Below are 25,683 nucleotides of genomic sequence, written 5' to 3'. Positions count from 1 at the left end.
CCTTTTTTTCCAAAACAGTACTCATCCTTACATGATCACTAGCATGGTAACAGGAATTCATATTAGAAGTAAAACTTATATACCAGTGTACACTAGTGTTCATGTTGGATCAAATATAAACCAAAAATATACCAGTGTACACTAGTGTTTCAATGTTGGATCAAATACATCGTATAAACCAAAAAATCAAACTACTGCAAGTCACACAAAAAAGAACGAAAATAGAATCATGACCAAAGCACTAACCCTCGGCCTTCGGTGTATGAAGTGTCAAAAATGCTGAGTTACCATTTGTAGCAATAAAAGTGTAAGTCTTCACTTGTTCTTACAACCTGATAATGCAATCTATAATTCTTGTCAAATTACAATGTCAGATGCCAAAATAATGTTTATGGACTGAAAAAACTAAACAAAAGCAATGAATTTATCAACAAGTAATTTTTAATAAATGTCATTCTCAATTATAACAAGAGCACCGCATAAACGGGTGCCACGCTCGGCTGCGAGTGCAGTTTTGAATAGATGAAAGCTTGTCAGATTTTTTTATAGAGGTCACAGTGACCTTGACCTTTGACCTAGTACCCAAAAATGAGTGTGGCATGTAGAACTCATCAAGGTGCAGCTAAATATGAAGTTTTCAAAGTTGTAGGTTGAAGCACTTTGATTTTAGAGCCAATGTTCAAAACCTTGACAAAATGTTTAGGTTTTAGCATGACGCGGACGGCAGACACGACAAGGGACACGACGAGCTGGCTATGACAATACCTCGGGTTTTACCCGAAAACAGCCAGCTAAAAATTATATAATATGCAGGCTAAACATTACTTGTCATGAAGGTAATAAGGTACAGATATTTACCTGCAGTGTGCGTTAAATATTCAGTTTCACATCAGAATATCAACAATAGTGTAAGTTAAAAAATGGTTGTAACAACTGCAAGCAATTAGTGCCAAACTTTGAACTGTCTACTTACTGCTTAACTTGGGTCTAGAAGAAAGCAAATTCAAGCTGTTCAAATTCACACAACCAACATTTTTATTATACCATACACATAACATTCCATAAAGCAACACTGGATAAGCAGTATTGATTTTATGAATGTATACTTGTTAAAATACAATATTACATGGTTGGTAACAGCATCTCTGAACCTAGTAGTTATACATTATTATTGTTGAGTAGATAAGAATTGCTAATGTTTAGAGACAAATTTCCAATTTTTTAATGGCATTAATTATAAAATATACACTCTGTAGATTTTGTTTGCTAATTTTTGCTGAGTTGCACTGAAGATTACCAAAAATACATGGTTAACACTTATCAATGAGTTTTATTTTTAAATCCTTTATAACTTCTAAGAGAGATATACTAGTCATCCAACTTAATATGTTTCAGTGAATAATCTGTTTCAGCTGAGCGTTATTGTACCTGTTAAGCTCATCTCCGTCGCTGTCAACCTGCTCTGCGACTACACCGTTCTCTGCATCACTGAACTCCAGATGTAGCACCTCATCACTATCCTCGAGTCTGAGACCAGCAGCTGGCTGCGCGCCCGGAAACTCTTCATCACCCACCCGCTCAGCGTGAACAGAGCTGGCTCGTCTTGATGTTACGGGATGGTGGGCGCAGCTGTGAGTAGCGCTGACATACAAAGGTTGAGTAGGGTCATTTGATTGTCAAATTTTGAATCCAATTTCTATGCATTCAAATTTAATGTTTGTTATACCAGGGCACTTTTTTGGCTTTATAAGACAAATGTTCATTTGTTCCTCGTTGAGCTGAATAACCTGGGTTGTCGACAGACAGGAGTGAATTTTTTTAATGTTGCGTAAATCAATTAACTGTTAATGAGTCAATTAAACAAATAAAGTTAGAACGGTAAAAATTATAATTAATTTTATTATGTACACAATATAAGTTTGTCATCTTAATTTGAACAAACATTACAAATACACTTTGTTTATAACATTAACCTGACTTTTTGCATAGGACATGTCCAATGCAAAATATCACAAGAAAAAACCAATGGCAATTGTCTACAAAACAAGTGCCTAAACACATCATTTTTGCTCCCTTAAATATTAATTATGAGAGGGCAGTTTGTTTGTTTTTAATAGGCGGTTCTGTGTATAAATGAATGAGCGATAAAACCCTCCATACCTTAAAATTCTCATATCAAGATAAACAGTTAACAATGTGTGTTCCCAATTATCTTGCATACCGCGTGAGTTGGATTTTTACAGAGATATTCACACACAATTGTACAAATGATAATCCTGTGAAAACTGGGCTTCATGTTTGTGCATAAAGTGGTCAACAGTCATTCCACATTAGCCTGTGCATCATCAACACTCGCTAATCAAGAATGACCATTTCTTCCTAAACTGGATTTTTACCAAGAAAAGACTTCTTTTAAATAAAAAATTTAATAAAAAAAGAATGTGTAATCCTTTATAAGCATGTGCAGATTGCACAGGCATATATAAAAATAATATTTAAGAACATGCCTTTAGCCTCGCTTTCTGCTGCCCCAATATAGACTTAAATTATGGCAATGGAGTAAACAACAAACTATCAATAGAAACAATATAACAAGTATCCCTTAATTCCCATAGCAACGGCCCTCCTCATAGCATCATGACTTTAAAGAAAAACACTCAGAAGTGCTAGAAAGTAAACGTTTTTACAATTTTAGAAGTTGTAATTTATTTGATGGTTATCCATGACTATTATGACGATCATTCTCATGATTTTCCATTGTTCATTTTAAAGTAAGTCATGTTTATTCCAGGGTGGATGCTATGACTTTTAAATTACGTGACACACAAGTATGTAAGTTTGTTATGGATTTATACTACCTTTATCAAATGTTTTATATGCTGCTTATTTTGTGAAGAAAAATGTAAAATATTTTAACAAGAGCACCGCCTTGCGGGTGCAGACCGCTCATCTATTTTCTTTTAAAGGTGAAGGGACTCTCATTTTCAATCACAAAGGAGGGAGGGTGGAGTGAAGAGGGGTTCAAACATAAATAATAAAAACAAATATTTGTGTTTTTTAACCGTTTCAAAAAAACAAATTGGGGGGGGGGGGGGGGGGGGTGAGGTGGAGGGGTATAGTGTGAGGGTGTGGTGGTCATTTGGTGAGAATGATCTTAAAAAAAAAAAAAAAAAAAAAAAAAAAATTAGGGGGGGGGGGGGGATCAGGTGGGGGGAGGGGGGGTGGGGGGGGGATTCTTGGGTGCGATGGTTGGACGGTATTTCAAACATAAAATAATCAAAATAAATAGTTTTGTTATTTAACCGTTTAAAAAAAAAAAATTGGGGAGGGGGTGGGGGTGGGGGGGGTATAGTGTGAGGGTGTGGTGGTCATTTGTGAGATGATCTTAAAAAAAAAAAAAAAAAAAAAAAAAAAAAAAAAAAAATTGTGGGGGGGTGGGGGGATTCGGGGGGGGGGGGGGGGGATTGGGGGGGGGGGGATTCTTGGGTGCGATGGTTGGACGGTATTTCAAACATAAAATAATAAAAATAAATATTTGTTTTCTTTATCCGTTTCAAAAAAAATAATTGGGGGGGGGGTGAGGTGGGGGGGGGTTTAGTGTGAGGGTGTGGTGGTAATTTGTGAGATGATCTTAAAAAAAAAAAAAAAAAAAAAAAAAAAAAAAATTAGGGGGGGGGGGGGGGAAATGGGGGTGGGGGGGGGGGGGGGGGATTCTTGGGTGCGATGGTTGGACGGTATTTCAAACATAAAATAATCAAAATAAATAGTTTTGTTTTTTAACCGTTTAAAAAAAAAAAAATTGGGGAGGGGGTGGGTGGGGGGGGGTATTATAGTGTGAGGTGTGGTGGTCATGTGAGATGATCTTATAAAAAAAAAAAATATATAGGGGGGGGATTCGGGGGGGGGGGGGGGAGGGGGGGGGGGGCACGGGCGATGGTTTGGGTGGAGTCTATTGTTGTATGTCAGGTAAGAGTAGTTTTGTCAAAGTATCAATCTAATCATGATTAAAGAAGTTATGGCAATTTTAGAAAAATTTAATAATTTGACCTTGAGAGTCAAGGTCATTCAAAGGTCAAGGTAAAATTCAACTTGCCAGGTACAGTAACCTCATGATAGCATGAAAGTATTTGAAGTTTGAAAGCAATAGCCTTGATACTTAAGAAGTAAAGTGGATCGAAACACAAAATTTAACCATATATTCAAAGTTACTAAGTCAAAAAGGGCCATAATTCCATAAAAATGACATCCAGAGTTATGCAACTTGTCCTTTTACTGTACCCTTATGATAGTTTGCGAGTGTTCCAAGTATGAAAGCAATATCTATGATACTTTAGGGGTAAAGTGGACCAAAACACAAAACTTAACCAAACTTTCAATTTTCTAAGTATAAAGGGCCCATAATTCCGTCCAAATGCCAGTCAGAGTTACATAACTTTGCCTGCACAGTCCCCTTACGATAGTTAATAAGTGTTGCTAGTATGAAAGCAATAGCTTTGATAATGTAGGAATAAAGTGGACCTAAACACAAAACATAACCAAATTTTCAATTTTCTAAGTATAAAAAGGGCACATAATTCTGTCAAAATGCACGCCAGAGTTATCTAACTTTGCCTGCCTAGTCCCCTCATGATAGTAAGTAAGTGTACCAAGTTTGAATGCAATAGCATTGATACTTTCTGAAAAAATGGGACCTAAACGCAAAACTTAACCAAAATTTTCAATTTTCTAAGTATAAAAAGGGCACATAATTCAGTCAAAATGCACGCCAGAGTTATCTAACTTTGCCTGCCCAGTCCCCTCATGATAGTAAGTAAGTGTACCAAGTTTGAATGCAATAGCACTGATACTTTCTGAGAAAAGCGGACCTAAACGCAAAACTTAACCGGACGCCGACGCCAAGGTGATGACAATAGCTCATTTTTTTTTTTCAAAAAATAGATGAGCTTAAAACAAAATGAGCAAGAGTTTCGTTTTTTCCATTAAGATACTAGATTTAGAAAATTAGAACAAGTACATTCGGATAGTAACAAATCTAAGCAATCATTTAGAAGGGCCGATATTATAAGAACCATTGTACATGAGACAGATTAATACAGGGAGCTAAGTTAGCCAGTATTTTGTCAAAACAATACTGATTTAAATGCAGTTTTTATTGTTATGTCCAAGAATACACATTTAACTATAGATTGACATATAACACATGCATGTTTTTGTATTTGTGCACTTCCAAAATTGGTATGTGTCATTAAGAGGGCCGATACTAGGGACAGACATGCTATTTAAATAATTAAAAAGTAAAGAATATATCAAATATGAGCATACCATGTCTGAGTGTTTATGTAGGTGAATGGGCACCGACTTGGGCCGCACGTTGCGAGACGTCACAGGAGCACTGGCTGTCATCTGACCTTCACTGATCACACCACTCTCACCTATCAAGGTCACCTTTAAATAGCAACCATCAATATTACAGTCAGTGAAATATATTTTAACTGATAATCACATCTTGAAACCATATACAGCTGGAGACGATCTGAGGGTCATTATTATTAAAATAAAAGTAAAAATTCATAGACGTGTATGCCCCCAATAACGTATGTTAAGACACAAACACATTCACTTCATACTCTACAGCAAAACAAAAAGACAAACGTCAAAAACGTATGGCAGTAAAAATTCCTACCATAGAAAACATCTACATATTCAGCAGTCTAAGTTTGAGCAAAAGCTGACACGCGGTTAGAGTAGTTAAACATCTACAATTTTAAACTATATACACATGACTTTTGTATACTTCTTTACAAAACAAACATACAAAAGGCAATATTTCTGCAATAACTCTTTACAACCTTACTCCCCTTCAGTCAAATGATAGTCAGATGATTGTGAAGATCATCTACACATAAAGGTCATTCAACTGTGAAATTTTAAGCAAGATTGACATTGTAGTTAAAGAAGTCAGTAGAAACACAGACATAATTGCGCCAAACATAGTTGCACCAAAATTATCTTGCTGAAAAATCATCTAAACATTTAGGTCATTAAACTGTGAAATCGTAAATAAGACCCACTCAGTTATTAAAGACGACTTCAAAACACAAGCTTCAGGTGATTATAAAATCTATGCTAAAAAACAGACACAGGATAAAAATTCTTCCCAAAAGCCAACAATCATTAAAGCCACAAAACTTTACTCTAAATTAATCTACACCTTGAGGTCATTAATATGTTGAAATTTGAGCAAGATCTACCCAGAAATTTAATAGGAGTTCAAAGCACAATCTTGGGATGTATGGTAAATTACAGGCATGTATAACTCTAATGGTTCTACATTCCATCGGGTCTTAAATAGTGCAACAAAATATTACAATTAGCACATTTTAAGCATTTTGAGAAAAATGCATATTTTTTTTGCCAAATAAATTAATTTACATTCAAGTTCTGTGATTTCGACTAAGCTACATATTTGATTAAATAACCTTCCCCAGTTATAGTTTAAGCAGTAAAACACAGTGGTGAACAAATTAGTCTTGCATTGCATTTTTCTCGTTTCAAGCAAAATAAAACATAGACAAGAAATAAATAAATAAAATCATTAAGATCAGTGCTGTCATATTTCACAACACAAATTTTGATTTGAAATATTCACATTCCAAACATACAAATATAGTTAGCCTCTACATTAATAAAAGGACATGCTTAATTCTAGCTAAGGGAGCCTGGTTACCAGCTGTCACTATCTAGCACTTAGAGAGGTGGGTACAAGAAAATCAAGATATAATAGGAAAAAGGGTAACAATTTCTCTTCACAGAGGACACTTTTACAATTGTCATACTGCCTTAATGCGCAAAATTAAACTGTACTTTTCTTCCAAAAAGATTTCTTAACATTTATTTTTACAACAAAGAAAAAACACAAGAACACATGTTTCAATAGAAATCAGTGCTAAAATAACATGAAAGTGAAATCTTGCCCCCACAGTCTGAAGACAGTAGATGTCTGCTACAGATATGGATTCAACATTCTAATACTTTTTTTTTTATAAAATAAGGAAATATAGTATACAATTAGTTATGTAGTACAACCAAAGATGTAAAACACATCTACAGTTATCACCAATTTCAACTTGTAAATGTAATTGAAAGTTAATTTTAATAAAAAAAAACAACTAAACTATTTTTATTGAAATGTAAGTGTTTTCCTTTTAAGCTAGTTAATCTAAATTTATTATACCAGCATTGTAATGAAATATAGAAAAAAAGGTCCAAGTGTGGTGAACAAGAAAGACAGAAAACAGTATTCCCTTTAAAGTGTTATAGCGCAAGACAAAGTCTGTTCCTCTCACAATATTTACAATAGCAAACACACCAATGTCAAAATATATACTGAACAATTTCCTAGTTGAAGTTTTTTTATATATGTATATTGTAGTTATCTAAAGATGTTTTCGCTAAACAAAAAGTGCTAGAGTTAAGTAAAAACTTTCAATTTTAAAACAAAATTTACAGGATCATAAAATAATTTACACTTTTCGTCATATTTCACCAGCAGACTTTTAAAGTTTAAGCAAACATTTTTTACAATAATATGTATAACAAGTTCCACAGATATTAAGTTGTTGTATTTTCCTGAAAATATTCCTGACACTTGTATCATGCTAATGTAAATACATAGTTTTCACAGACAGAAAAATCTCACCTCATCAAATGGTGTCACAGGCTATTGACAACAAGAAATAACCCATGGCAATATTTCTATTTACACAAACACAGCACACACACAAAATCATAACACAGCGTCAGCAAACAGTTTCAGCACTGCATTTACCAAACAAAACGGGAAAAGTATATTGTTTTCCAAATAATTATGCAAGGTTCTGTCTGGATAATAACTTGTATTCTAAGAATGATATAAACATATGTTTAAAGATGTTACCAGGAAACATATGTTTAAAGATGTTACCAGGAAACATATTGCAATGAGTAAAATACATTGAATGAATGCAATTCATTAGCTTACTAAATAGAATGTCAGATAACTTTTCCTTTAACAAAAGACCTTTTGGCAGACAAAAAACATACATAACACCTGAAATAGCAAGCACTCAAATAAGCAATCAATAATGTGTTTAATGAAAATAGCTCTCTTCTTTGCACTCAATTCAATTGACAGTGCTCACACTGGCCTTCAGAAAATAATAGCCATCATTTTGTCCTTAAAAAAAATCATAGACAAAACAGACGCGGACTTTTCCGCAAAACGGTACTGAAGGCAATTATTGATGAACATGTACATAGTTACAGGCATGGTTTCAGTATAATGTATTGATGGCATGCTTATTAAATCAATTTATAAATTAGTGATGGAGTATTAACAATTTACAATTTAACAATATTATAACTTTATTATGACAAAAAACTCACAAACACTTCTGTCCCATGATAACAGGAGATTAAGGACTAATTCACAATTTAAAGAATACCCTGTAAATACACATTATATCTTCATTAACTAAAATATATCAATGGTATTCAAACTGTTAAATTTATAAATAAAGATTTAGGATTTGTATTGCTTGTCCAAATATTACAATTATACTGGCAGGATTAGAAAGAAATGCCAAAACATGTGCATTTTAAGTATGTGTCATAGTGGTGCATAAATAACACATATAAGGAAAGTGCAGACAGTATTTGTCCTAAAGTATAAGCTATGAAGTAAATTGGCAGTATGAGCAATTTTTAAAACCTCCTGACACAATAATGAGAGCCAGTGCACATATCAATTGGTTTTACAAAGTTTACCAAACAAAATGTCAATAACCAATGCATGCATGCAAACACCTCCTGAACTGTGCATGTGTTGTGCATGTTTATAGCTGCATGGTAACCATGAACCTTCCAACACCTCAACATATACCTAGCCACCAACCAACCTGGGTAAACTGGGTGTCTACAGTACGGGCAGTGACAGCAGAATCCTTAGGTGGAGTTCAAGTAAGCAATATAACATAACGTTTTAATGTCAATGCATCTAAGGTTTGACAAAAAGAACATATACAAGCTTTAAAATCAAATATTAAGACAAGTAACAACTAGAAATGTGTCACACATACTAATTCCCCCACAAGACATGTTTGGAAACACAAAAATGCACCATTTTTAATATTCTACAGTGGGCAAAGAAACTCAAGGCCATTATTCAGCGCTTACTGGTTGCTGTGAAATTCCTTTTTTTACAATCGTCATTTAAGGGTCATTAAGCTGTAAATGTTAAAGCGAAACATGCCAAGCACTTTGATGAATGACAAACACAACATTTGGAACAACATAGTGGGATATCAGACAAAGGGCCATAATTTTGCCAAAATTTGTTGCAGCAAAAATTCCTTCCGTTACAATCATCATTCAGTTGTGAAAGTTTTGAGCAATATCTGCCAAGCAGTTAATGTAATAAAAAACAACATTCTGTGACTATATATTGCATAGTGGACAATCAGACAAATGACTATGTGAAGGGAAAACAAAACTATTGCCAAGCAATATGGTCCCCTACCGGCTCCAAAATTGTCAGAAATTCCACCATTTTCAGAATTTTTTTTTTGGTTGCCATTTTTTGACATAGGAAAAAAAAGGAAATGACGTGCATAATGTCCATATTGCCATCTATCCATGTTGCAAGTTCTATGAACAAATATTAAGAACTTTTAAAGTTATCGCAGGATCCAGAAAAGTGTGACGGACAGACAGACTGACAGACAGACCGACAGAGCGCAAACCATAAGTCCCCTCAGGTGAAACAGGTAGGGGACAAAAATGCCTAACAACAGATAAGAGTGAACTGAGATTAAATGCAGTAATCAGTATAGAAAAACAAAGTTTATTTGGCAGAACAAACTGTATATTTCAGCTTAACACATATACAGATTGGTTCATATACTACACAAAATAGATAAGTTTGGACAAAAGCAAAAGAAGCAAACTGATTTGTTTACAACAATAAGCCTTAACCCTTTCCCACTCAGAGACAAACTGAAAATGGCTTTGTGCAAACAGCATAAAACCAGAACAGCCTGTTCTGATTGTATGCTGCTTGCTGGTCATCATTATCTTAGGGTTGGAAATGAAGCCTTTAAACATGAATTAACTAACAAAGGTCTTCAATTAAATTTAACTTTCTAAGGGACTATAAGCACGTCAAAATACGTATCTAAGTGGTAAAGGCTTAACAACTGAAAACACGCAAAACCTTGTGAATGGATACATGTGCTGCATAAATAACACTATATGTAATCCCTTAAGACTTCTTTTGCATAATCATATTTGTTAGAATATTCCACTCACATACATCACACTTTTTAATATGTTACTTTTCCACTACAAAAATTGGTCACGTAAATTATCACATATTTAAAAATTATATAAATTTATTTTTAAAAATCGCACATTCACATCTTCATACATAAGGAACAGTCCTACAAAATCTGAATGTTTGATGCTGAAAAGATTACGAGAACTTCTTTTAACAAATTTGTGTCCATGGACAGTCTCAGAGAGACAGAAGGAATTACAGAGAGACAGATGGAAGGACAGACAGACAGACAGAGTTACATGAAGTGTGCAATTTTTTTAATTCCTAGAAGGTTTTACATCACTTTTCCCCCTCTTTTTTCCAATTGAATGGCCAATCACAAGAAGCCACTAATCAGTCCAACACTCCACGCCTACCTTCAATGCCTTCTGGAGCTCCTCAATCTTCATGTTTTGCTCTATCAACTGCTGCTCCTGACTTTGCAGTTTCTCGTCTGCTGCCACCAGGGCCTTCTCTCGTTCCTCTAGAAGGGACTCCTGCGACATGTGGGGATGTTTAAAGTATATGTCCCGTTTTGAGAAAACTGGGCTTAATGCATGTGCATAGTGTCGCCCTACACTTTCCGCCTGAACTGGATTTTCATTAAAAAGAGACTTTTTTAAAACTAAAACATCAATAAATCGGAAAGTGTGGTCCCTGATTAGCCTGTTCAGACTGCAGACTACAACACTTTTCCCACATGCTTAGGTCCATTTGTCCAGAACGAGCACATTTATGCCTGTTAACAGGCAATAACGGTCAAATGGCACCAGAACAATTAGCTTCTATTCAGCAAGTACACATGTTAACCTCATGGAACTTATGGGATTATAAATAAAGAGAATGAAACTTGTTTAATACCTCCAATAGGCAAGCAGACACATTTCATCTCAACTAATGAACAAAGGGTTAACCAATAGTCCCTAAATTACAACATAATTAAACGTGTTCTAGCAGATTTTTCTGAGGAGTCTCACCATTTCCTCTGCACGTCTTTTCAGAGCCATGACCTCCCTACTCTTCTCTGCAAAGATATCCTCATCACTCTGTAAGTCCTCACGCGCCTGCAAACAAGTAACAAACAACCATAGTGACAGCAATCAAACTTTAACAATTCCTTCATTATAATCAACAACTTTCTTTCAATTAGACTGAGTACCATTATCAATTCTCGACAATACAAACACATCATTTAATGGCATTCATGGCACAGAGACAAATTTCTTTCTTAGGTTGGCTCTTTCAAATCAGAATTAGTAGCCAAACTTTTATTTATTTTGAAAGTGTTAAACTCAGAAAGTGTTAACATCTACTTTTTAAAAATACTTTCTGAAAATTGTCCAGGCTTCTATTGTTAATGGTAAGCTAACATTTATGCTACTCATAAACATCATACGTGCATGGTCTCTTAATGTTAGTAAGGTAATAATTGTTTAACCCTTTGCATGCTGGTAAATTTGACGTCTGCTAAAATGTTGCCTGCTGAATTTCTAAAATTAGTATTTTCTTCAATTTTTTTAAAAGAATACTATCAGAATAGCAAACAGTTTGGATCCTGATGAGATGCCACGTTCTATGGCGTCTCATCCGGATCCAAACTGTTTGCAAAGGCTTTCAAAGTTTGGTTCCAGCACTGAAAGAGTCAAAGACTGACATGAACTGTGCACATGTATATCTCTGTATTCTGACCTTCTTGAGCTGTTTCTGCAGGTCCTTCACTGCCTGACTCTCCCATTCCTCCTTGTTCAGCTTATGAGGCACCTTGCTCTTGATCTGTGCAATATCACAAAATATACAACATATATATCACCATTCTATCAACAACAATACACTGCTGCATATTGCTATGGCTTTCAGAATTAATTTCCAACAACCTTTACCCTACCAAATCAATTGGAAATAAAACAGTTTAACATTAAAACATCCAGGGATACTGGCAATAAGACTTTCTTGGAGGACAGCTGGAACCATGAATGCAGGAATAAATTAAATGTGAGCAAAATACAAGTTTTTCTTATAATTTAAAGCCACACACCATGAAATACATGGCATAGTAAATTAAGTATAAAAGTATTAAGTATAAATAAGAAACATATTTTGATCTATGATAATTAGAATATATCTGGTGGTTACAAGGGAGAAATCCGTCTTTTTGCGCTATAAAACTTAAAAATAATCGCGTTTGTCGAAATGGATGTATACGTGTAGAAATCCTACTTTTGGTTTTAAAAGCGGTACCGTTTGAAAAATAATCAATTACTTGCTAACTAGGCTATAGATTTAATTTTGTCTATGCCAATTAGAATATATTTGGTGGTTACACGGTAGAAATCCGTCATTATGTTTGCGCTTTGAACCTTAAAAATAGTTGCGTTTGTCGTAATGGACTTACACGTATAGAAATCCTACTTTCGGTTTTAAAATTAAAAAAAATAACAAATTACTTGCTAAATAGGCTATTAATTTAATGACAATTTTACACACTTTCAAATTGCATATATATGTATTGATTAACATGTATTTCATTTCAAGGTGTGTGGCTTATATAGGGGATAGTTCACTTTCATAGAGAAACAGAGCACTATATTAAAAATTATCTATCAAATGAATAGATAATTAATGATAAAAGAAATTCAAAATTACTCTAACAATAATCTATAAATATTTGTTTTCACAACATACATTTACATGAATAATATATACACCTGTACACAACAGGGTATATGATACATGGTGCTTAATTGTGGACATGGTTACAGTGATATGAATTTTAATATTTGAAGTATGGTTGTTTAGCTTTAGTACCGGTAATATGTCCAAATACATCAATAAAAAATTTAAATTTGTCACAATCAATATATTTGCACACTTTAATGATATTACTTTAACATTCCACATATACCAACAACTTGTTAAGACATGTACAAGTATACAAATGTGTTATGTTAAATATTAATTGTGTACCAGTCGAGCTTGTGCCACATACAAGAAACAAACAAAGCCTCTTTTAACATTGCATAATTATCCCTTTACCACTTAGATACGTATTTTTACGCATTTGTAGTCCCTTGGAAAGTTAAATTTAATTAAAGACCTTTCTTACTAGATTAAAGTTCTAAAGGCTTTATTTCCAACCCTAAGATACTGATGAGCAGCAAACAGCATAAAAACTGAACAGACTGTAAGTTACTCGCAGGGTGTTCTGGTTTTATGCTGTTTGCACATAGCCATTTTCACTTGGCTTCTAAGTGGAAGTGTTAACTTAATAAAATAATACATTTATTTCAAGGAGAAAGCTTTACAACCATTGTCTTTCATAAACTTTTAATACTTATACCAAAGTGTTGAAGATAAACATGAAAATTGTGATGCACTCTAATATGAACGAATTGTCCAATCTTTCCAACTAGTTATGTTCACATTAAACATAACTTTGACAAGTATTTCACATAATGAAGCGCAGCCAATGTTTAAACTATAGAACCAAACTAAAAATTTCATATTTCCAATCTTCAAACAGTAATGAAAACAGAAAACAACAGTAAACATGTGCTGTATTACCTCCTGTTGTCTAGAGACATCTAAATGCTAAACACAATTTTTCTTTAAATTTCAATGTTATCACTTTTATGGCCTTAGATCATAAGACTTGTGTGAAATGCAGCAAACATTCTAAAGTACAAAAATATAAACAAGAAAACATTTACATTGAGAAAAATAAATATGCATCAAATAATAAGATATTTGTACTATTTTCTTTAACCCTTTGAGTGCTGGAACCAGCTTTTGAAGACCTTTGCAAACAGTTTGGATCCAGATGAGACGCCACAGAACGTGGCATCTCATCAGGATCCAAACTGTTTGCTATTCTGATAGTGGTCTTAGAAAAATAATCGAAGAAAATGCTAATTTTAGAAATTCAGCAGACGACATTTTAGCAGACAACAAATTTCCCAGCATGCAATTGGTTAACTGAGGCAACTATCTATTCAGCCTATCATAATTACTTCAATGGCACACTTATCACTGTGCATTCTGTGGGTTGAAGCATGGATCTGCTTTACATTGAAGTCTAGCTCTGGGAAAACCTGACTTAACCCTTTGCATGCTGGGAAATTTGTCGTCTGCTTAAATGTCATCTGCTGAATTTCTAAAATTTGCATTTTCTTCGATTTTTTTCAAAGAATACTATCAGAATAGCAAACAGTTTGGATCCTGATGAGACGCCACGTTCTGTGGCGTCTCATCTGGATCCAAACTGTTTGCAAAGGCCTTTAAAATTCGGTTCCCGCACTGAAAGGGTTAATGCATGTGCTTTAAATATTTCCAAGATTTGTCTGTGTGGACTAATGAGCTAATCTGTGACAATACTCAATTGATCAAAAGACACTTCTTCAAACCAAAAATTTCATAAAAGCAAGAAGCGTGATCCCATATTAGTGTTTGCAGATTGCACAGGCTTATATAGGACAACACTTTTCGCACATGCATTAAACCCGTTTTTTTCAAAGAGCTCTTCATTTCCATATCAGATACATTTATACTGGATGCTGGATGTGAACTGGATAATACCTCTTCCATGAGGTCAAGCCACTCCCTTAACCGTCCATCTTGACTCTTGGACAATATGTCCCCACCCTGGATCTGAACAAACTGACGATATGCCTCCTCAGCTATCATCTTGTAGTTACTGCACTCAGTTTGTAACCTGTGTCAAGATCACGAAATTGTCAAATTTTCAATTTTCACACACTACCTGTATTTTTATTCGCATTAATTAATATCAAAATAAAACAAGAAGGCCTAAAAGGCCAAAAGTCGCTCACCTGAGATAACAAGATATTATTGGGACAAATCTTCTGACCAAGTTTTATGAAGATCGGAAAATAAATGTGGCCTCTAGAGTGTAAACAAGGTTTTACTATAGCCATATAAGGAAAAATGCCCCACCCCTTGGCAGCCATGTTTTTCAAACAACCGGCATCATTTTTGAACTCTTCAAAGATATAATCGGGATGAATCTTCTGACCAAGTTTCATGAAGATCGTACAGTAAATGTGGCCTCTAGAGTGTTAACAAGATTTTACTATAGCCATATAAGGAAAAAGCCCCGCCCCTTGGAAGCCATGATTTTCAAGCAAACATAATTATTTTCGAACTCATTCAAGATATCATTAAGACCAATCTTCTGACCAAATTTCATGAAGATTGGACAATAAATGTGGCCTCTAGAGTGTTAACAATGTTTTACTAAAGCCATATATAGCCATATAAGGAAAAATGCCCCACCCCTCATGGCCATGTTTTTAAAGCAACCAAAACCATTTTCGAACTCATTCAAGATGTATTTGGGAAAAATCTTCTGACCAAGTTTCATGATGATCGGAAAATAAATGTGACCTCTAGAGTGTTAACAAAGTTTTACTATAGCCATATAAGGAAAAATGCGCTGCCCCCAAGGTGGCCATGTTTTTCAACCAACCGGCATCATTTTTGAACCCATCCAAGATATTATTGGGATGCATCTTCTGACCGAGTTTCATGAAGATCGGACTATAAATGTGGCCTCTAGAGTGTTAACAAGATTTTACTATAGCCATATATAGTCATATAAGGAAAAATGCCCCGCCCCTTGGCAGCCATGTTTTTCAAGAAAATGTAACCATTTGCGAACTCATCCATGATATCAATAAGACAAATCTACTGATCATATTTCATGAAGATTGGACAATAAATGTGGCCTCTAGAGTGTTAACAAGGTTTTACTATAGCCATATTAGGAAAAATGCCCCGCCCCCTGGCAGCAATGTTTTTCAACCAAAGGGCATCATTTCTAAACTCGTCCAAGATATTATTGGGATGAATCTTCTGACCGAGTTTCATGAAGATCTGACTATAAATGTGGCCTCTAGAGTGTTAACAAGATTTTACTGTAGCCATATATAGCCATATTAGGAAAAATGCCCCACCCCTTGGCAGCCATGTTTTTCAAGCAAACGTAACTCATCCATGATATCAATAATACAAATACTCTGACCACATTTCATGAAGATTGGACAATAAATGTGGCCTCTAGAGTGTTAACAAGGTTTTACTTTAGCCATATAAGGAAAAAAGCCCGCCCCCTGGCGGCCATGTTTTTCAACCAAAGGGCATCATTTCTGAACTCGTCCAAGATATAACTGGGATGAATCTTCTGACCAAGTTTCATGAAGATTGGACAATAAATGTGGCCTCTAGAGTGTTAACAAGATTTTACTATAGCCATATATAGCCATTTAAGGAAAAATGCCCCGCCCCTTGGCAGCCATGTTGTTCAAGCAAAGGTTACCATTTTCGAACTCATCCAAGATATCATTGGGCCAAATCTTTTGACCAAGTTTCATGAAGATCAGAAAATACATGTGGCCTCTAGAGTGTTAACAAGGTTTTTCTATAGCCATATAAGGAAAAATGCCCGGCCCCCTGGCGGCAATGTTTTTAAACCAAGCAGCATCATTTTCGAACTCGTCCAAAATATTATTGGGATGAATCTTCTGACCAAGTTTCATGAAGATCAGACGATGATGTTGCTTCTAGAGTGTTAACAAGATTTTACCATAGACATTTATAGTCATATAAGAAAAAATGCCCCGCCCCTTGGCAGCCATGTTTTTCAAGCAAACGTAACCATTTTCGAACTCATCCAAGATATCATTGAGACCAATCTTCTGACCAAATTTCATGAAGATTGAAAATAAATGTGGCCCCTAGTGAGTTAACAAGGCAAATGTTGACTGGCACAACAGACAATGAGCGAGCACAAAAGCTCACCATGAGCATGTTGTGCTCAGGTGAGCTTAAAATCATAATGTTAACTTAATTGTGGTTGTGAGAAAACTGGAAACAATATACACTTCTGTGTATTTGCCTGACGAATCAATTGCGGACTTGATAAATGATGACTGGTACTAGACACTGAAATATTTGTTTTATCACAATGCTTTCTTTTAAAACATTTTAATACAAGACTTTTGCCAAGCAATGAAGTAACCTCCGGTGAAACTCCACCATTTTCAGCAATATTTCTATTCTATTTGTTGCCATAGCCACCAGAATTCTTGATGTAGGAACAAAATTAAATGGCGTGCATAATCTCCATATTGCCATCAGTCCATATTTCAAGTTTCATGAAAAAATATGAAGAACTTTTAAAGTGATTGCAGGATCCACCATTTTCAGCAAAATTTCTAGTCTATTTGTTGCTATAGCAACCAAAATTCTTGACGTAGGAAAAAAATGAAATGACGTTCATAATCTCCATATTGCCATCTGTGCATGTTTGAAGTTTCATGAAAAAATATAAAGAACTTTTAAAGTTATCGCAGAATCCAGAAAAGTGTGATGGACTGACAGACTGACAGACCATACGTCCCCTCTGGTTTCACCAGTAGGGGACAAAAACACTTCATGCATATATTTGAGTAGATTAAGTGTCCATGGTAAAAATTAATGAGCTATCACACTGCATAACAACAAATACCCTTACTATTATCATTAGGCAAACAGGTACTTCAAGGCCATGCATATTCCTATCACATTAGGCAAACAGGCCCTTCAAGGCCATGCATATTCCTCTCACTACTTTAGGCCAACAAGTACTTCACGGCCATGCATATTCCTCTCACTACTATAGGCCAACAGGTACTTCACAGCCATGCATATTCGTCTCACTACTAAAGGCCAACAGGCCCTTCAAGGCCATGCATATTCCTCTCACTACTATAGGCCAAGAGGTACTTCACGGCCATGCATGTTCCTCTCACTACTATAGGCCAACAGGTACTTCAAGGCCATGCATATTCCTCGCACATTAGTCAAACAGGCCCTTCGAGGCCATGCATATTCCTCTCACTACTATAGGCCAACGGGTACTTCAAGGCCATGCATATTCCTCTCACTACTATAGGCCAACAGGTACTTCAAGCCCATGCATATTCCTCGCACATTAGTCAAACAGGCCCTTCGAGGCCATGCATATTCCTCTCACTACTATAGGCCAACGGGTACTTCAAGGCCATGCATATTCCTCTCACTACTATAGGCCAACAGGTACTTCACAGCCATGCATATTCGTCTCACTACTAAAGGCCAACAGGCCCTTCAAGGCCATGCATATTCCTCTCACTACTATAGGCCAAGAGGTACTTCAAGGCCATGCATATTCCTCTCAATACTATAGGCCAACAGGTACTTCAAGCCCATGCATATTCCTCGCACATTAGTCAAACAGGCCCTTCGAGGCCATGCATATTCCTCTCACTACTATAGGCCAACGGGTACTTCAAGGCCATGCATATTCCTCTCACTACTATAGGCCAACGGGTACTTCAAGGCCATGCATATTCCTCTCACTACTATAGGCCAACGGGTACTTCAAGGCCATGCATATTCCTTTCACTAATATAGACCAACAGGTACTTCAAGTCCAAACATATTTCTCTCAATACTATAGGCCAGCAGGTACTTCAAGGCCATGCATATTCCTATCAAATTAGGCAAACATGCCCTTCATGGCTATGCATATTCCTCTCACTACTATATGCAAACTGGCCCTTCAATGCCATGCATATTCCTCTCACTACTATAGGTCAACAGGTACTTCAAGGCCATGCATATTCCTCTCAATACTATAGGCCAACGGGTACTTCAAGGCCATGCATATTCCTCTCACTACTACAGGCCAACAGGTAATTCAAGTCCAAACATATTCCTCTCAATACTATAGGCCAGCAGGTACTTCAAGGCCATGCATAGTCCTATCAAAATTAGGCAAACAGGCCCTTCAAGGCCATGCATATTCCTCTCACTACTATAGGCAAACAGGCCCTCAAGGCCATGTATATTCCTCTCACTACTATAGGCAAGCAGTGACTTCAAGGCCATGCATATTCCTCTCACTACTATAGGCCAACAGGTACTTCAATGCCATGCATATTCCTCTCACTACTATAGGCCAACAGGTACTTCAAGGCCATGCATATTCCTTTCACTACTATAGACCAACAGGTACTTCAAGGCCATGCATATTCCTCTCACTACTATAGACCAACAGGCCCTTCAAGGTCATGCATATTCCTCTCACTACTATAGGCCAACAGGTACTTCAAGGCCATGCATATTCCTCTCACTACTATAGGTCAACAAGTATTTCAAGGCCATGCATATTCCTCACACTACTATAGACCAACAGGTACTTCAAGGCCATGCATATTCCTCACACTACTATAGGCCAACAAGTATTTCAAGGCCATGCATATTCCTTTCACTACTATAGACCAACAGGTACTTCAAGGCCATGCATATTCCTCTCACTACTATAGGCCAACAGGTACTTCAAGGCCATGCATATTCCTCTCACTACTATAGGCCAAAAGGTACCTCCGAGCCATTTAATTCCTCTCACTACTATAGGCAAACAGGTACTTCAAGGCCATGCAAAGTCCTCTCACTACTATAGGCCAACATGTACTTCAAGACCATGCATATTCCTCTCACATTGGGCAAACAGGTACTTCAAAGCCATGCATAGTCCTCTCACATTGGACAAACAGATACTTCAAGGCCATGCATATTCCTCTCACTACTATAGGCAAACAGATACTTCAAGGCCATGCATATTCCTCTCACTACTATAGGCAAACAGGTACTTCAAGGCCATGCATATTCCTCTAACTACTATAGGCAAACAGGTACTTCAAGGCCATGCATAGTCCTCTCACATTAGGCAAACAGATACTTCAAGGCCATGCATATGCCTCTCACTACTATAGGCAAACAGGTACTTCATGGCCATGCATATTCCTCTAACATTAGGAAAACAGGCCCTTCAAGGCCATGCATATTCCTCTCACTACTATAGGCCAACAAGTACTTCAAGGCCATGCATATTCCTCCCAATACTATAGGCCAACAGGTACCTCCAGGCCATGCATATTCATCTCACTACTATAGGCCAACAGGTACTTCAAGGCCACGCATATTCCTCTCACTACTATAGACCAACATGTACTTCAAGGCCATGCATATTCTCACTACTAAAGGCTTACAGGTACTTCAAGGCCATGCATATTCCTCTCACTACTATAGGCCAACAGGGACCTCCAGGCCATGCATATTCCTCTCACTACTCTAGGCCAACAGGTACTTCAAGGCCATGCATTATCCGCTCACTACTATAGACCTACAGGTACTTCAAGGCCATGCATATTCCTCTCACTACTATAGACCAACTGGTACTTCAAGGCCATGCATATTCTCACTACTATAGACCAACATGTACTTCAAGGCCATGCATATTCCAATCACTACTATAGGCCATCAGGTACCTCCAGGCCATGCATATTCCTCTCACTACTATAGGCAAATAGGTACTTCAAGGCCATGCATATTCTTCTCACTACTATAGGCCAACAGGTACTTCAAGGCCATGCATATTCCTCTCACTACTTAGGCAAAAAGGTACTTCAAGGCCATGCATATTCCTCTCACTACTTAGGCAAACAGGCCCTTCAAGGCCATGCATATTCCTCTCACTACTATAGGCAAACAGGTACTTCAAGGCCATGCATATTCCTCTCACTACTATAGGCCAACAGGTACTTCAAGGCCATGCATATTCCTCTCACTACTTAGGCAAACAGGTACTTCAAGGCCATGCATATTCCTCTCACTACTTAGGCAAACAGATACTTCAAGGCCATGCATATTCCTCTCACTACTATAGGCAAACAGGTACTTCAAGCCCATGCATATTCCTCTCACTACTATAGGCCAACAGGTACTTCAAGGCCATGCATATTCCTCTCACTACTATAGGCCAACAGGTACTTCAAGGCCATGCATATTCCTCTCACTTCTTAGGCAAACAGGTACTTCAAGGCCATGCATAGTCCTCTCACTTCTATAGGCAAACAGGTATTTCAAGGCCATGCATATTCCTCTCACATTAGGCAAACAGGTACTTCAAGGCCATGCATATTCCTCTCACTAGTTAGGCCAACAGGTACTTCAAGGCCATGCATATTCCTCTCACATTAGGCAAACAGGTACTTCAAGACTATGCACATTATTCTCTCTACTTAAGCAAACACGTACTTCAAGGCCATGCACATTCCTCATACTACTATTCCCTTGTTCTGGGAAAACTGGGCTCAATGCACATGCGTAAAGTGTCAGCCCAGATAACACTGTGAAGTGCAGACTGGATTTTCAATAAGAGACCTTTTTAAATGAAAAATTCCACACACAAAAAGTGTTGTCCCTGATTAGCCTGTTCTGACTACTGGGACATCACTTTACGCATATGCACTACCCCAGTTTTACAAAGGGCCACTAGTTTATTTAACCCCTGTTCCCACCTTGCCACCTGGTCCTCAAGTTGTCTGATCTGCCCTGCATACTTGGCTGCCAGCTCGGGGTCTGTCTCCCAGCCGGAGTTACCTACCCCAATGGTGGTCCGCTGTCGAGCAAGCTCCTGTCGTAATGCCTAAACAACACAGCAGCACATTTCACAATACTAATTGAGACGCACTTTGTGAAAAAAGGGCATAATGCATGTGCATAAATTGTCCTCCCAGATGAGCATGTGCAGTCCACACAGGCTAATCAGGATCGGCAATTTGCACTGTAAGTTAACTATTTGTTGAAAAAGAAGTCTCTTCTCAGCAAAATTCCAGTTAATGATGAAAGTGACATCCCTGATTAGCCTGTGCTATCTTTAGATCAATTGTGTCTTGTTCTGAGAAAACTGGGCTTAATTCATGTGCGTAAAGTGTTGTCCCAGATTAGCCTGTGCAGTCCGCAAAGGCTAATCAGGGACGACACTTTCCCCCTAAACTTGATTTTCGGTAAGGAGGGACTTCCTTGAAACTAAAAATACCATTAAAGCGGAAAGTGTCGTCCCTGATTAGCCTGTGCGGACTGCACAGGCTAATCTGGGACGACACTTTAGGCACATGAATTTAGCCCAGTTTTCACAGAACAAGACACAATTAAACCCTGTTACTACAGAGCGAGGCTCGATAATTTTAACCTCAACACAGCAATGAAAGTAACATGACAGTCACAGACAGTGGAAAATGCTCCATAAACAATTACACAATCATGTAGTAATCAAAGCATGTTATAGGATATAGGAATAGCCTTTTTTGTTTCATACTTTCTAGTTAGGTTCTTGCTAATAACAACTAATCATTCTTATGTGATAAATTAAGGCAAGCCTTGAATTATATTCTAGCATCATGACCTTAACATTGAACAAGATGTGACTTGTTATTAGTTATACAATATAGTACAGAACGCAATGCAGTCACTTTTCTCCATTTTCAATAATAATTTAAACCCATATATTTGCCTGTAATAATTTGGATGGTTTTCATTATTTCTATGTTCAAAAACAACTTAAAGAATTGTAGCTGTAGTAAACAAGGCAGTTTTCCCAATGTATCGTTCTATTGGGTAAATAATGAGCCTTTAACCATTTCCCATTCAAGAAAAAAGTGAAAATGGCTATGTCCAAACAGCATAAACTAGAACAGCCTGCGAGAAACTCGCAGTCTGTTCAGGTCTTATGCTGTTTGCTGCTCATCAGTATGTGAGGATCAGAAATGAAGCCTTTAAAACATGAATTAAGTAACAAAGGTCTTTAATTAAATTTAACTTTCTAAGGGATAACCAATGCCTACAAATACGTATTTAAGTGGTAAAGGTTTAATGGAACTGTAATTTTTTACAAGTTATTACCTTTATTTCGGTCTGCATCTCTTCAAATCTGATGGACTGGATGTCTCTGTTGACTATCGGAAGATTCTTAATATTCCTTGCCTGTAAAAATACAAACAAAACGAGCCCCATCATTCCAAATTGGGTGTTAGGCCATGTTTTGCCAGCATAACTTGCACTTATGCACACTGGAAAGGAGCTTCCATGTTAGCTTATGAGACCATAAAACCATGCATGACTTTATTGCAGACAGAATGACTCCTGCCCAGACTGCTGTGCAAATGTGCAGGCTGGTCTGGGCATTTGCTATCCACATGGCATAAGACACATTGTTGCATCTCAAGGGGCAAATATAACATGAATATAGTGTGTAGTTTAAACTGTTCATATGCAAAACAAATAAAAAGGCAGTTCACTTTACTCAAATGTATATGTGGCTGTGCTTCTAGTACTTACCCTATTGGCATACTTCAGTGCATTGAGGCTTTCATCAAAGTTGGCTGCAGATGGGCTTACACAACAGATCATCAAAGTCTTGGCATTGCCACCTAGTGAGTCCTGAATAACAAGTAAGAAATCACAGCATACATACAGTTATTAAAATTATATGTTCAATTTACAATCTAACAAACATTTTTTAAGTGTCAGATAAAACTTAAAATTTAAACAACTGTTTCTTTCGGCCAACTCTTTTTAGAAACAAATGAAGTATATACTCTTTGGATTAAATGTATACATTAACAGTTTTGTTATAATACAAACACTATAAACAAATAAAAACAAAACACAGGTTTTTCACCTCCGATTTCAAAGTTGTAATGTACCTTGAGAAGCCTTGTGATCTTTGACTCTCTGTATGGAATGTGTGTGGATTTCTTCTTGGGGTCTCCCAGCGCACTGATCACGTTACCCAGAGCCAGCAGGCCCGAATTTATGTGCACTGACTCTGAATGCACACATGCAGTAATTTTTTGCATTGTTTATTGGAAAATAATGGTTGCCAAACATGTTAATAACTTACTTTTGAGTTTGAGATAACATAAAATGTACATGTATTGTGAAATTTTCCATTGCAACTATAAAATGTAACTGGGTGTTTTAAAGTAAATAATGTAAAAAGCTTGCACACTGATATTTAAACACTGTGAACACTGCACTTTAAGAAAATAATGGATTTAAAATATTGATTAGAGGTAAACATTAATGTAAAATATGTCGAGAGATAAATATGGATGAAAACTATTGTTGGCCGGCAATTGCAAAGTATTGCTGGCAGAAACATATGAATGCACAATATGCTAAGATGATGAACAATTTAATGATTTATAAAACTACTGGATTGGTCTGTCAAACCTTTGAACCTGTCTCCTACATTGCCAGTCTTATGTGCCCTCTCTGAGCCTGCCAGATCCACAAAGTGGAACTTGCCAAACATGTTGTGGGTCATATCTGAAATAGGAATAAAACACTATTTAACTGACAGGCATTACCAGGTACACTCACATTAGTAATTGGAAAGCCGTGTTGTGATTTACACATCAAGGTGGCCAAAGGTCCCAAAGCACTCACTTGAAGCCTCAAGGAACTAAACTGGATGGGTAGAGTTCTTAACCCTTTGCATGCTGGGAAATTTGTCATCTGCTAAAATGTCGTCTGCTGAATTTCTAAATTTAACATTTTCTTCGATTTTTTTCAAAGAATACTATAAGAATAGCAAAAAGTTTGGATCCTGATGAGACGCCACATTTTGTGGCGTCTCATCTGGATCCAAACTGTTTGCAAAAGCCTTCAAAATTTGGTTCCAGCATTGAAAGAGTTAACTGACATTACCAGGTACACTCACATTATAATTGGCCAGCTGTGTTGTGATTTACACACAACACGGTGTCCAAAGGTCATAAAGCACTCACTTGAGGCCTCAAGAAACTAGACTGGATAGGAAGAGTTCATAAAGATTCAAAATACTCTTATTTGGACACTGCCCCAACACCTGGCAGCCATGTTTTTTTTAAATCACACAATAATTTTCAAACTCAGCCAATAAATCATAACACAGGAATTATCTTAGCAAGTTTCACAATGAGTATGTGAAAATGTGACTTTGTAACTATTGAAATGGTTTGACTATATTAACTTTAAAAAGACTGCCTGTCTCATAGCCAAATGTTTTTGAATAAACAGGAACCATATCTCACTCATAGATAAACCATAAGAACACATTAATAACATTAATAACATTTGGACAAATGTTCCCACTAAGTTTCATGAAGATTAGGCAATTTGACCATGTAATCTAGTAAAGGGAAAATAAAAGCTTTTTATGAATACATTAATCAAATTCTAAAACAATAACGCTTGAAAGGCCTAAAGTCGCTCACCTGAGATACAAAGAAACTGTTCTGTGCAGCCCAAGATTTCATTAGAACAAATGTTCTGACCGATTTTCATGAAGGGTGGCCCTGGCAGCCATGTTTTTCAACAGACACTTTTCAAACTCGTCCAAGATATCATTAAAACAAATGTTCTGACCAAGTTTCATTTAGATAGGACAATAAATGTAAATTTAAGAG

General features: G+C 36.6%; 1 protein-coding gene across 1 annotated transcript in view; it reads right to left on the bottom strand.

The window, feature by feature from the left end:
* Positions 1-1,391: 1,391 nt before the first annotated feature.
* The window catches only part of LOC127838484 (kinesin-like protein KIF27), a 40,768-nt gene continuing 16,476 nt past the window's right edge, over positions 1,392-25,683 (bottom strand). The window contains 15 exon segments of the mRNA XM_052366311.1: positions 1,392-1,531; positions 1,534-1,599; positions 1,602-1,641; positions 5,323-5,445; positions 7,700-7,720; positions 10,729-10,848; positions 11,329-11,415; positions 12,041-12,124; positions 13,913-13,939; positions 14,924-15,059; positions 21,751-21,878; positions 23,135-23,215; positions 23,570-23,671; positions 23,938-24,059; positions 24,467-24,562. Coding sequence (XP_052222271.1) covers positions 1,392-1,531; positions 1,534-1,599; positions 1,602-1,641; positions 5,323-5,445; positions 7,700-7,720; positions 10,729-10,848; positions 11,329-11,415; positions 12,041-12,124; positions 13,913-13,939; positions 14,924-15,059; positions 21,751-21,878; positions 23,135-23,215; positions 23,570-23,671; positions 23,938-24,059; positions 24,467-24,562 — 1,373 coding nt within the window.

This window comes from Dreissena polymorpha, chromosome 1 (assembly GCF_020536995.1).
Source record: "Dreissena polymorpha isolate Duluth1 chromosome 1, UMN_Dpol_1.0, whole genome shotgun sequence".
Lineage (NCBI taxonomy): Eukaryota > Metazoa > Mollusca > Bivalvia > Myida > Dreissenidae > Dreissena > Dreissena polymorpha.
This window is presented reverse-complemented; position numbering and strand designations above follow the sequence as displayed.